This window comes from Manis pentadactyla, chromosome 3, assembly GCF_030020395.1.
Source record: "Manis pentadactyla isolate mManPen7 chromosome 3, mManPen7.hap1, whole genome shotgun sequence".
Taxonomy (NCBI): domain Eukaryota; kingdom Metazoa; phylum Chordata; class Mammalia; order Pholidota; family Manidae; genus Manis; species Manis pentadactyla.
The window spans coordinates 69565090-69579526 of NC_080021.1; the positions used below are offsets into that span (position 1 = coordinate 69565090).

The 14437-nt window shown below is 33.9% G+C and overlaps 1 protein-coding gene across 2 annotated transcripts in view; it reads left to right on the top strand.

The window, feature by feature from the left end:
• ARFGEF1 (ADP ribosylation factor guanine nucleotide exchange factor 1) overlaps positions 1-14437 on the top strand; it is a 144574-nt gene that overhangs the window by 111131 nt on the left and 19006 nt on the right. For both annotated transcript variants that reach the window (XM_036886251.2, XM_036886252.2), the window contains exons 23-30: positions 2727-2817; positions 7527-7567; positions 7660-7829; positions 8182-8333; positions 8473-8645; positions 9635-9795; positions 10725-10855; positions 13624-13753. In XM_036886251.2, the coding sequence (XP_036742146.1) occupies positions 2727-2817; positions 7527-7567; positions 7660-7829; positions 8182-8333; positions 8473-8645; positions 9635-9795; positions 10725-10855; positions 13624-13753 (1049 nt within the window). The remainder of the gene's footprint in view (positions 1-2726; positions 2818-7526; positions 7568-7659; positions 7830-8181; positions 8334-8472; positions 8646-9634; positions 9796-10724; positions 10856-13623; positions 13754-14437) is intronic.

Below are 14437 nucleotides of genomic sequence, written 5' to 3' on the forward strand. Positions count from 1 at the left end.
TTATAGGCAAGTGAAATGAATGTGCATTAGTTGATTCAGTGACTTTCAAAAGGCCTTATCCCCTTGGAAAAAAGCCTAGGGAATATAGGAAGGCCAAAATAATAACAGGTGCAAATTGCCAGGGCACAGTTTTGGCAAGTAACAAAAGTAGGGTGCACTAAAAATAAAGCACCTATGGAATATTTTATCTTCTGAAAGTTTCAGACTTCGAAATTACTCAAGCAACCAACCACAATCTCTCTTTCATGCTCTATCTAGGTTTTCTCTGTGTCATCTATTTCTCTTGTTGATATGCTCCATTCTTCACTCACTCCAGATTGATGAAGTCTCTCATTTTTGAGTCTACATCCTAGAGGGAGCTGGTTTGTAGACTTGGCCCCTGTTGGTCAGAGCCTTCCCTTCACACCTTTTCATTGGTCACCAGCTAGCCCCATGTGGCAGATACCCACTCCTTTCTCTGTGCCTTGTCAACAGATGTTTTCTTCAACAGGATGCTGTGGTCAGAAACCATACATGGTTTTTGAATAAATTAATATCTTCCTCTATTAACAGCATCTATGCCCCAAGTAGTCCATGTAACTAAGTTATTAAACGTGAATATATACTTATCTGGCTTTCTGACTAATAAATATATACAAGTCTGTAGTTATGCTTTCTGGAAATGTGAAACAATTATTAAGAATACGTAGCATACGATTTAGATTTGAATCATATGTATACTCTCCTTTGAAAGTATATTTTAAAGTTTAAAAATTCAGTGGTTTGGTTGTATAAATCTTAAGTGAATATTCACAACATCTGCATCTTTGTTCTTAGTTAACCTAAATGCTTGTGCATTTGAGAAATTTGGTAAACTGAAACTATTAGCCTATTCTGTTACATTGTCATACAAATCTTTGAAAGATTTTAGATATTTGTGAAATAGGTCATTTGGATTGCCAAATAGTTTATATATTTTTGATTCCTCCACATATGTTTTTATTAAGGGTTTCAAATAACTAAATATAAAGGGTATAGAAAGTTCTTTAGGAAGAACATCCAGTAGATACAGAAAGGAAGTTATATGGTGATTGGCATTATTTTTTCTCACAGATTCTTCATTAAATTCCTATACTTGAAGCTATGTCCTTACTACCCCAATTCTCTGTCACTTATTTCAGAGGCTTTCATCCATGTTCACTTGTATTATAGAAGTAGACTCCTAATTTGTCACATTGACTCCACTGTCTCTTTTATTTCCCTGCTTTCTGTAGATACTACCAGATTTATATTTGAAGAATAGATTGGATCGTGTCAATATTCTAAAAAGTCTAATGGTTCTACATATTTAAATGTACATTAAACATGACAGTCAAGGTTTTTCACACTGTATTTCTAGTCTGGATTTCCAACTTCATCTTTTACTACTGTTCTCTCCCTTCTTCTTTGTCCCCTGCCAAATTCTCCATTATGGCTACAACCAAGTGTGTTAAAACATGATGTTCATGTGCATACTTCCATTACTTTATATACGCTGCTCTTTCTACCTGAATTGCTTTTCCTTCTGTCTCCCTTCCCACATCATCATCCTTCTAGGTCCAACTTGAATTTTATTTCATGATAGGTAAAATCTTCCCATGAGCTCCCTTTTATCAAAATGTATTCTTTGACTCCCCAAAAACATAACTTCTAATAGTCTACTGTTGACCAGAACCCTTGCCAATAACATAAACAGTTGACTAACATATATTTTGTAAGTTATATGTATTATATACTGCATCTGTGTAATAAAGTAAGCTATAGAAAACATTTTTTCAAATTGTCACAAATCTCCAAAAGATTTGCCAATGTATTTATTGAAAGAAAGTCTGCATATACATGGACCCACTCAGTTCAAACCCGTGTTGTTGCAGGGCCAGCTGTCTTCATGCTAAAAGTAATAGTGAGCAAAATGCAGGTAGTGATGGTTTAGAAAAGTAATTTTGGCAGGAAAATGAAGGAGAGAGTGAAGAGGAGGGGAAATTATCAGCAGAGAAAGCCATCAGGAAACTGTTTCAGTAATCTGGGCCAGAGATTATTAAGGTCTGAACTTGAGTAGGAATGAAATGAATGAATGATATGAAAACAGGTCAGAAAAAAATTTAGTCACTAATGGAGTGGGAGAAAAATATCAAAGATGATCGTCAGGTCAAGAATTTGAAAACTAGGGAAACTTTTTCTTTCCAACATATGGAACCAATTTTGGGGGAAAAGATGAGTGGTTCTTTTGAATAAGAGGATGTTAGAACATGCAGATAGAATTTCCAATAAACATTTGTAATCAGGATACTGGAGTTAAAATGAACTTTTTCCAGACGAGTACCCAAATAATTGAAGATCTGATTACATGGAATTGGGAATCAAGCTAAGAAGATATCAGTAGAACTGGGGTTAGTGTTATGTTTCTTAAACATCAAGATAAATTATGCCTAATGTCATTAACTTTGTGATCTAAATTCTCAGTGCCCCTAATTTGTGTGACCTTTGCAAACACATTTGCGTCTTTATAAACATGTCTGCATACCACTTAGTACAGCTCATTGAGCACATTTGGCCTTGTACAGGTCACCAATGCCAAAAGAATTGTTCACACAAAGCTGTGTTTCTTTCATTAGGAAAATAACCGATTTCAGAAATGTGTTTTATAACTGTAAGTGTGTTCTGCCCTGACTTGCTCTCCAACTGAAACGCCTCTCTTTGTGTGGTAGTCGGAGGAAATGTGGACTGGAAGCAGATAGCAAGTATTCAGGAGTCCATTGGGGAGACCAGCTCTCAGAGTGTTGTGGTTGCTGTAGATAGGTAAGGCCCGCTTTCCTCCCTCCAGGTGAATCGCTGCTCAGTGCTGAAGAGGAAGATTACTGCTGAATGATTTCCTAAGTCATACAAGACTGCTATGGCACACTGTGATTTACATGATGAAATACCTTTAAGTTTACTTTTTAGGTCATAGAATATAGGAGGGAAATAAACAGTATGAAAATTTAAGTTACAGTACATATTAGTGCATTGGATAAATGGTGACCTTGATTAAAAAGAATACAAATGTTTTATTTCCTTTAATAGAAAACAGATTCCCTTTATTATTTCTATTTGAAAATGGAGTATAGTTTGTCTTTCCGAGGTCCACTATAGGTAAATGAAGGGATTTGCTAGCAATTCTCATCACAAGCTTCATTGGAAAGGACTTTGGAGTCTATATACTATATACACTATTGGGTAGTCCTCATTTTTAGTTTGTTTCCTAAAAGAAAACTCTTACTACGCCTTAATTTTACTATGGATTATTTCATTTATTTCAGACTTTAAAAATTCCTAGTATGCAGGGCATTATCTAGTGTTTCTTTCAAAGATGGACTTTTTCCTTATGAATACCCAAATAATTGAAAGTTAACATTTTACAACACTGATGTTTAAATTTTCTTTACCACTTCTGGTGGAAACTTTCAAAGACTATGTAGCATAATCTTTTCTTGGTGCTTTGAGACTCATGCGGATCCATTATTTTACTTTGCTTCAGATACTTTTTGCTCTTAAGTACAGACAGAACTATATTTTTAAATGGCTATTGACCCTGGAAATGCTCCCTGAAACTTTTATCTTTGAAAAGAATTCTCAAGGTCCACTTGCTGTTCTTTTTTTGGGGAAAGAGGTCATTTGCCTTTTTCTTGTGAAAGCTAAAGAATGTGTATCATCTTATACCTACTATATAACTTGAAGGCTTACCATGGGCTTGGCCCTTTTCAGAGTGCTTTATGTGTATTACTTCATTTAATCCTTTCAGTAACCTCATGAGATGAGTATTACTATTGTGCTCAATTTACAAATGAGGAAACTTCAGATAGGGGAATTAAATAACTTTCTCATCCCCACAGACAGGCTAATACTGTCTTGATTACTGTGATAACCAATTCATTCATGGAGAATTTTGAGGAGTGGTGCTAGGATATACCCTCAGGCATCTTATCTCTGAGTGTGCACTCTTGACCTTTCCACTTCCCTGCCTGCTTGTAAACTCCAAGCAGTGTAATATCCGCCTTTTGGCTACCAGAGTAGATTTCTTCCAAATGATTTTGGCCTCCAGATCATCTTTGCTGTCATTATGACAATCTATTCAGGCAAGAGTCAATATTTTACACTGTTTCTGTTTCCATACAATACTTTAGATGACCATACTCAGCCCAAATTTATCCAACTGTCCACTCTTTGTTACATGGAGATAGGTCACTCATTTGAACAAATGATATGCCTCTCTGTTTTAAGAATTTATGCTATTTCAGAGTCTTAGCATAAATTCTATTAGTACTTTATCATTTCTAACTCATCATCGCCAGATACTTGTACAAATATAAATCCCATGTTCAATTTTACACAAAACCTCAATGTTTAAATTTTAGCTTATATTGAGAGTTTTTGCTTTATTACAAAATTATATTCTTGCTGCATTTCACTTTCTCATTAAGTTTATTCTGAATTTCTTTCTAAATATCTGAGTTTATTTTCTTATGTGATATTCTCCCTCTGGTCCATAAGTTAACTCATTGAGATAATCCTATATTCAAGACCATGATGAGAATACTGTCAGGCAACCTGAAAAGTGCTCTACTTGTCCTGCCAAAAAAAGCCATTTTCCTGACCTTAGGCCTATTGTTCTGAGTAACCTGTCTGACAAGTATAATAACTAAACATGAAAAATAAAAATCCTTCTTGCTTAATTATTTATAGCTTCTGTTTCCTAACATGCAGAAAAAATGTGGTTGCATTAAAAGTTTTAAGATGTTAAGATTTTCTAATTATCTCCACTTTTGAATTAGGAATCCTCTACCATTAGAACTTAGAAGAACACTGGTCCCTTGAATCTGAAGTACCTGATCCTCTAGGATTTTCTAGGGTAGAATTTGGTAGGCATTGCTAAACAAGACCATTTTCATAAGTATTACTAAACTGTGCAGGGAAAGATTTTGTCTAGGAATGATTTACTTCTAAAAGTTAAAACACAGCAGTATAGTTTTTGTTTTTATTATTGTTTTTATGCTCCCCAGATCTAGCTTTGTACTGGCCCATCTCACACTTTGAAACGTTCTGTCACCTATCTGAAAATAACATACAGCTCATCCCCAAATGCATTTGCTCATAAACACCTTTCAGTTAGGTCTAAGAAATAAAATGTTACCTCTGATATTTTCACTGTGAAAACTTTCTGCATACACAGTAATTTAGTTCTGCCTGTGTGTTGCATACAGTTTAAAGTTTATTTGATACAGAATCTCTTAAGTTTTGTCACTTTTTTTAAGTGCATTGCTATCATATGCATAAAGCAGTAATCTATCAATTTTTTTCCTGTATTCATGCTTTTCAGGGCATGTCTTTTAATATTAACAGACAAGGTTCTCGTGCTTCTGTCCTTAGCTTTTTGTACTGAGAATGTAGACTCCATAGAGTGATTTGTGAAACATAGCTGTGTTCTCCTGCCTTAGTAAATTAAGGCTTCACTTTAAATGCCCCCACAGACCACTGTGCTCTGCCATATGGCTTATCATTAGTGCAGCATTACTAGAAATAGAGTGACCCCTCAGAGGCTACTAAAGTGAGTAGGAATTTGAATGCCCTTTCCCAGTATGCATGCACACTCTGCCTTCCCCCATCACAGTGAATCTGCAGAACTGGTGATTGCTACTGATACTTCTTTGTCTGGTTGCCTTTGTTCTCCATCATTTCACTGCCTTCAGAGAATTTGTTGCTTCTTTCCCCTGTAGTTGCGTGTAATCTCTATTTCTGCTTCTGCTCTTTACCCCTTCTATCCCTTGTCACTTGCTTCTTTTTCAGTTAAAAAATTTTTTTTCTGGTTTCTTTTGTTCCTTTTCCTGTTGTTTCTCCTATATACTATTTAGTTTTGACTCTGTAGTATGGTTTTCTAATAGCTATTGTCATTCATAAGAGTACATTTAGTAATCAGCTAATGACATTTACAATGCATAGCTCAGTGATTTTCATTTTTGAACAAATGAAAATTTGTGGGTTTTTTGTTTGAGAGCTTTGTAGGCTTTTGTGTATTTTTAATTTCTGGATCCAGTCTAACCATTGGATTAAATAGGACCTTATTAGTCTTTATTATTTTCCCCCAACTGTGTTTTCAGTCAGATCTTTAAATTGTTCCGTTCTATTGACAAGAGAGAGCAGTATAGGCAATCTCAAGAGATCAGATTCTGAGTCACCATGTTGTCAGTTTTCAAGCTGTTTTTCCTGTTGTTTTTGTTACATGTTGCAAGGGCATATAGGTATTCAAGGGTACTGAGGTCAAACAATCATGATACACTCAGAACATTGAGATTGTGGTAGTAGGAAAAAACTAGAATGTGTTTTTAAGTGTTTAAATTATGTTTTGCTTTCATGTAAGTGTGAGGCAGTGTAGCAAAGTGGGTAAGAAGATAGATTCTAGAGTCTGCCAATCCTGGTTTCAATCCTAGTTCTAACACTTACTAGTTTTGTTATTTAGAGGAAGTTATTAAATATCTTTGTGCCTTAGTTTGTTTATAAAATTGGAAGTATTCTAGTACTAATTCATAGGTATTTGTAATTCTTAAATGAGTGTGTGTATATATATTTAAAGCACTTAGAATAATGACCACCTTGTGATGTTGGAGCTATTACTGTTACTATGATTACTTTTATTTCCAAGTTTCATATTTGACTTTCTCCTGCCTGTAAGGTTTCCTTTTCCTTTTTATCTTGCAAGTGGTATACATTTTAAACTGAGAAATACTGGTTTATCCTAGAAGTCACATCAGACCCTTGGTTACAAACCAGAACATTAGTACAAAATGCAGATTTTTTTAAAAAAGAAGAAGAATATGTTTTTGCTGAAATTTTTCATGCAACTTTGAAACACAGAAAAAGAGCTCAGTGAAGACTGGGCAAAGATGGACAGAATAGCTTAATCTAAACATTTGCATGCCCTAAGAAAAGTTGTTCAGTCACTTCTTGGGTAAACTGTTGGAGACTACTTGCAAGATTCTATTAAGTCACTTGTAATTTAACATGTGAGTTTTCTTATCAAATGTATATAACTTGTAAAAATAAAGGAGGATCTTTTTTTTTCATTTTAATAACTGTTTAATGCTAGTAGATAATTAGGAAAAGTTGAAAAGTCTTGTGTTTTGTAGTGTGCCAATTACTAGCTAGTTTTACAAATAGGTATTTTTTCCATTTTTAGAGTCCATAAAATACCTACCTAGTGTTTGTAAATTTACTAATAAAGTTACAACAACATATTCTTACTTTAATATATCATCACTGAATGCAAAGGAGAGAAGGTTTATGTCAGCAGTGGAGAGAATATGATTTAATGCTTAGTATTAAACCATATGATAAAATAATATTTAATTGACTGCTAGTTTTTTGTTGTTGTTCCCTTGAAACAAACAGAAGTAGCTGGTACCCCAGGCTACTTTTAAATTGATGTAACAGAAATGAGACTTCATAAATTTTTGAATTGTGTCTTTTTTCTTTAGAATATTTACAGGGTCTACAAGGCTAGATGGAAATGCAATTGGTAAGTATGTACATTTATTCACTTATAAATTGGCTTTTTAGCTAAAAGACTTGAAAGTTAAGGTAAAACATGTAAATCTGTTTATGTTATAGTGGATTTTGTCCGTTGGCTCTGTGCTGTGTCTATGGATGAATTACTTTCCACTACACATCCAAGAATGTTTAGTCTACAAAAAATAGTAGAAATATCATACTACAACATGGGAAGAATAAGATTGCAGTGGTCTCGAATCTGGGAAGTTATTGGAGATCATTTTAATAAGGTATTTGAATAATCATATGATTTCCTTATATTTGTAATATTTTTCATTGTTTAAAATTTCCTTATTATCTAATTGATATTTTTTCCCTTTCCAAGCGGTTTTTTGTTACATTTTTATAATTAAATTTAGAAAAACCTTTGAGTCCTGTTTTTCTTTCTAGAAATTATTATTCTTAGTTCTAAGAATTTAGTTAAAAATGCATAGTTCTTGTTGAGAAATACTGTTAACACACCTACTGCCTCTATAGAGAATCTTAGGATTTACCTATCTGTACTATTAATTTTTTTTGTTTATTTTGTAAACAGACTTTCACTGCTGACATTAACACCCTATATTTCTGTTGCCATTACAGGTTGGCTGTAATCCTAATGAAGATGTAGCTATTTTTGCAGTAGACTCCTTGAGGCAATTGTCAATGAAGTTCTTAGAGAAAGGGGAGCTTGCTAATTTCAGATTCCAGAAGGATTTCTTAAGACCTTTTGAACATATAATGAAACGAAACAGGTATTATATTTGTTGAATTGCTTAATATCATAAAAATACCTATTGTCTTCCACAGCAGGGGGGAAACAGAAGAAAGGAGGAAGAAAGACTGATGAGTTGTATCTGTATGCATATCTAAGCAATTATATGAATATTTTAGGTCTCCAACAATTCGAGATATGGTTGTACGGTGTATAGCACAGATGGTTAATTCTCAAGCTGCTAACATCCGGTCTGGATGGAAGAACATTTTCTCTGTATTTCATCTCGCTGCATCCGATCAAGATGAAAGCATAGTGGAACTTGCATTCCAAACAACAGGGCACATTGTCAGTGAGTATTATTTTAGCTATGTTCAAGTTAAAAAGCAAACAAAGAAACTTTAATGCGTTTAGAAGATAATTCAAGTATAATATTATTGGCCTATTATGGGTTTTAAGTTTACTAGGTTTTGCCTACAGATGTGAAGTAAATAATGATAATATAATCAAATCATTATTATATTATTAAAGTTAACAGTTATTGAATATTTATTATATGGCACTTCGCATGTATTCTTCAGTCTTTACAACAACTCTGAGATATATCTCATAGATTATTATCTTCATCAGTTTGTTTTTTACTAGATTAGGAACTAGGCCCAGTGAAGTTAATTGGTCTAAGAGCACAGAACCAGTGCTAAGAGCCAGTGATGGTGTCAGGATCCAAAGCCAGACACCTTAAGGGCAAAGCCTTTGTTTTTGACCACTACACTATACAACTTACTTTGACTTTGAGAATAAAATAATAAATAAGTGAGAATAAAAGAAATAATGAGGACGTAATTTAAGCCTGTCTACAAGGTAATAATGATAACCCATCAGCAGCAGCATCAAGAAGAAGGACATTATCATAGCTATAATTTATTGGTCCCTTGCTTGAATTCAGTATTGGGCTAAGCACTTCACTTACATTTTTGTTAGTGCCTACAAGTGTTCTATATTATTATCCCCATTTTATAGAGTAAAAAGTTGAGATACAGAGGTATTAAATGTAGTTTTGTATATTCCCTCAAATTTTTGTATAGTCACAATTTGTCCAGTACCTACTGTGTACCAGTCACTATTAGGTGCTGAGATTATAATGTAAGCAAAACAGACCTCTTTCTCTGTTCCCACAATTCAAGGCAATCAAGGAAGTGGTGTAACATAATGACCCAGGGCTGTTTGTCATCAAATCTCTTAACCCATAAGAAGTGTGCATCTAAAGGTTGATGTACTTTTGGTACAAGTAAGAATAATTGAAAATTTATGATTTCTTTGATATGTTTTCCTTTCTTTTAGCCCTTGTGTTTGAAAAACACTTCCCAGCGACCATTGATTCTTTCCAGGATGCAGTGAAATGTTTGTCTGAATTTGCGTGCAATGCAGCTTTCCCAGACACAAGTATGGAAGCAATTCGACTTATTCGCCATTGTGCAAAATATGTGTCTGATAGACCTCAGGTATAGCATCATTGAGTAAAGAAAATGTTACTGAATGTGTTTATTTCCAGTCTGAGATCTAAGTTATTTGAATATTAAGGGAGTATGAAGCATTTATTTTTCAGTAACCCAAAAATTATCTGAACATATTCTGAATTACAATGGTTAGTAATGATAGCTAATGTTTATTGAATGTGTCAAGTATTTTTCTGAGTGTTTCATGTGTATTAACTTGTTTAATCTTCATTACAACTTTATGGGATAAGGTAGTGTTATATTACAGCCCATACAGATAAGGAATCCGAGATACAAAGAAGTAAAAAAACATGTCCATGGTTGCAGGGCTACTAAAGGAGACTCAGCGTTTTGGAACCACACCTGTGTTTGTCACCATTACCATACTGTTTCTTGCCTGTCATGCTGTTAAGTCCTGAAATTGACTGTGGATGGGTGTAGGCTTAAACACTGAAGTAATAGATTTAATTAGTCATTTGGCTGCCAACTTTAACTTGTCTATCTGAATCTGTCTTTGTAACTGTCATAAGGAGAAGTGATGCATCATAGATTTGGTAGTAAGATCTTTACTACATACTGACATGGACCTATGGGGTACTTAGTACTTTTTACATATATTGACTCTTGACCACCACACTTCCCCAGTACAGTTGGTATGACTGTAGATTATCATAGTCATTTAAATGACAGAAATGGAAACATGATTTAACCTGGTAATAATGCAGAAAGCTGATGAGAGGGTTGAAGCTGAAACCAACATTTGGATTCTAGCCCAGTGCTCTTTATAGGCATTTATAATTTCCATCTTTTTATAAATTATTGCTTATCAGTTGTTCACTTTTCATTAGTAAAGCATATAAAAATTTTTTTGAGAAATATGCTCAATGTACAGGTATTAAGTTTTGTTTTTAATCAACGTGTCTTCCTTTTTGAAGGCTTTCAAGGAATATACAAGTGACGATATGAATGTTGCACCTGAAGACAGGGTGTGGGTGAGAGGATGGTTCCCGATTCTCTTCGAGTTATCCTGTATAATCAATAGATGCAAATTAGATGTAAGAACCAGGTAACAATCAGTATTTGTAATTAAAATTTTGAAAGACATATTTTGACTTTAGTCAAATTAACTTTTCTTATGTGAATACAAGTACAATAGTTGCTATAAATTGTATGTTTTATCAAATAGAGCAATTATTGGACAGATTTCAAAATATGTTGACCAGAGCAATGGTAAAAATGGAAATACATTATTTTTTCCTAATTTTATTATAGCTTACTTTGAATTTTAGTTTCTATTAATACTTTACACATTTCTGTTCTTTCATACATTTGTTTCCAATCAGAAATTGAACTTAGTGGCAAAGTTTAATTTCCTGATATGTGATAGAATTTCCAGATGCACATCTTTGGTTGATTTTTGGTAAAGAACCATTTGTCTTTGAAGAATTGTTAGTGACATAATTTTGAATAATGTAGATCTAGTCAAAAAGAATTGAACTGTTTCAATAGTATATTCTCAATACAAGATCCATGTGAACATACGGTCCATTTGTAAAGAAACTATTGTGGATATAAGAAAAGTAGGTACATGCTAAGTGTGCACATCTCATGGTACAGCTCATATCAATCCCATAGGTAGAGTTTTTCTCACACTGTTGAGACATGGCCAACTTATGTTAAGCAAAATCCCTCATTTAAGTGTCCAGTCTTTTTAGGAATCATTAGTCATTTGGAGAATTAACTTTAGGTCAGAAGGTTAGTACAGACTTGTAACAAATCAGTGAAAGAATGAATCTCTCCTCCCCTATGCCAGAACCACACCCACCTCCATCCAAAGTTTAGTTTGATATATATCCTAAGAAACTTTATTCTTTTAGTATTATTTATTATAACAGAAGTTTTTGTGAAAGAGATAAATAATCCAAAATAGAACTCAAACCTTGGGAATTTGTCATAAAATTTAGTAATCACAAGAACATATTATAAGATTTTAGTTTGTATTTAGACATTGAGGATTGTCAGTGGACCTGTTAGGAACATAATAAAATTCAAGACAACTTTCAGTTGTCCAGATATCTCAGTGATGCAGCTAACAGGTCATGAGTGTTAGGTCATGTGAACTCAGCACCCACTCTGTGCCCTTGTTTATTTGTAGAAAGTTACTCGATGAGAGACCTATCTGCTTTTCTAAGGCTCTTTGGCCTGTCCTTATCTGGGACCACACTACCTTCTTTCTCACCATATCCCATGTTCAGATTATCGATGGGTTCTAGTTGTTAAAGAGAAGAGAAAATACGTATTCCAGGTAGTAAAGGAGAGCAAAAATAAGAGTGAACTTTGTTCAGTGATGGGTTTGATTTTCTTACTTCATCCCAGGATTTGTAAGGGCTGTTCATTTAGATTACATTTAAAAATATGACACTATGATTTGTATAACACACTCATTAAACTACTTTTGCATTTGATGCCTTCAGAATTCTATAGATTTAGGGTTAAATGCTTAACCTAGAGTCCCAAATATGCTTTTTCCCTATACCAGCAACTTCATTATTGCTTTGAAAAAGACTTCTTCTTTGGAAACCTTTATGGACCTGTGTTTTCTTTGGGGGCCAGGAAGAAGCAATATTCCCACGTCCTTTTGGCCCCCGCCATGGGAGTTAGCATCCAGTTACTTGTAGTGGGAGGAAATGGGTTTCAAGTTCAGGAGATGGCAGAAGTGGGAGCCTTGTTTCGTTGTAGGGGGAAGTGTAGGGCTCTGACAGGGTTTTCCTGGGGAAGAGAGAGAGTGTGTTTTCCATAGGAGTTTCTTTACAGTAGTTCCTTTTCATTCTACTCATTCTGCACGTTAGGGATCTTATGGAGCAAATAATCTGTTGTGAACTTGCCATAGGACCAAACTACCAAAATGTTATTTTACCCATTCATTTAACAAATACTTGTTTAGAATCTACTGTGTACCAGACATGTACTAGACTAGTGGGTAGCATAGCAGCAAATGAGATAGACTGTGTACCACTCCTTATAGAGCCTTTCAAAGAAAATTTTGTTTGGGGAATAAAAACCTTTTCTAAATTGAAGTGTACCTGTGCTTTGCTAAAAAAAAAAAGTAACATACAGAAAAAAGAGCAAACTTTATGGTTACATGAAGTTATTACTATTTTGAGAAAGATAATGAATCAGGGAGGCAATTTTGAGTTTTTAGTTTTAATCCTTATTGAAAAGATAGTGATTGTGATACCAAGCAGTATATTCAGTAGGTATTTACTGTGTGCCTCCTAGGTAACGAGCATTGCTCGACCCCTGGGCTATATCAGGAAACAGACCTTGCCCACTTGAATGTCGTAGCAGATTAGTTTTATAAATCCTTTTGTTTGGGGGTATTATATGAAAATTGCAATGTTAACTAAAAAATTTTCTATAGCTCTTTGAAAAAGATATTCCAAAATCTAATTTTCATTCTTAGACTGCTATTATGCTTTTCTTCCTTGGCCACAGTGCCACAAAATTAATATTCACTCAAATGATGATGTTTCTCAATTTTTAATTCCACTTAAAATTTTCAAATGCTAGAATTATGGAGTGGGAGTGAAGGAAAAGTAAAGAAAAAATTTTAGGCCAAGATCTTTTTAGTTTTCTCCTTTATGATGCATCCTAAAGAAACCTGTTTTTAAAACTTAAATTTCTTAAAACTCAATATCATGTCTTAGTTTAAAAACAGTTTTAAACTTTGTCTTCAGTAGCTTTGCAAATTAAAAAAATATTTTAAGAGTGGGATTCTGATGTGGTATGCTTTTTTTGTATTACAGGTTTTCTAATTATGTTTTACTATTTTAGGGGTTTAACAGTAATGTTTGAAATAATGAAAACTTACGGCCATACTTATGAAAAACATTGGTGGCAGGATTTATTTAGAATTGTTTTCAGAATCTTTGACAATATGAAATTGCCAGAACAGCAGACAGAGGTAAGAGAACAAGAAATTTTCATTTAACACAGTCAAATTAAAAAACTGATATTTTCCCTGATACACAGCAGCATTTAAGCTCACTGAACAGAAAAAATTCTTAGAAATTTTTGCTTTATCAAGAATGCTTTCTGGGAGTAGAACTGAGTTAATGGAGTGGGTTTTTTTGTTTGTTTATTTTCAGTGTTTTGTTGAACTTTCAATTTCCTTTCCTCATTTTAGTGTTGTCACAACTATAAACACCCAGTAGTCTTCTTTAGTATTCAGTGATTTTTTATTCTGAACTGAATAAAGAATACATAGTAGCAAGTTGTATTTATTTCATTGTCTTTTAGTGCAACCCAATTACAGTGTGCTTTTCAGTGTGGGGAGAGAGCTTCAGATTTTCTTGTTTGTCCCATAGAATTGTAATGAATGCAAATTTTGGAGGCACTCTTACCTGCACAGTTTTAATTCAGATCTGCGATCTAGGTAGACTCTAACTTAAAAACATCTTATTAAGTGCACATATATGTATGCATTGGTACAAAACCGTATGTGGAAACTCTCAGTCCAGATTTTATGTATTTGAGAAAAATGAAGATATTACACTAATACTGTATGGCCCTTTTTGCCTTTTATGTTGTTTTCAAGTAATCATACTTGATGAAAGTCAGTTTGCTTTAAATCCGTGCTAACTCCACC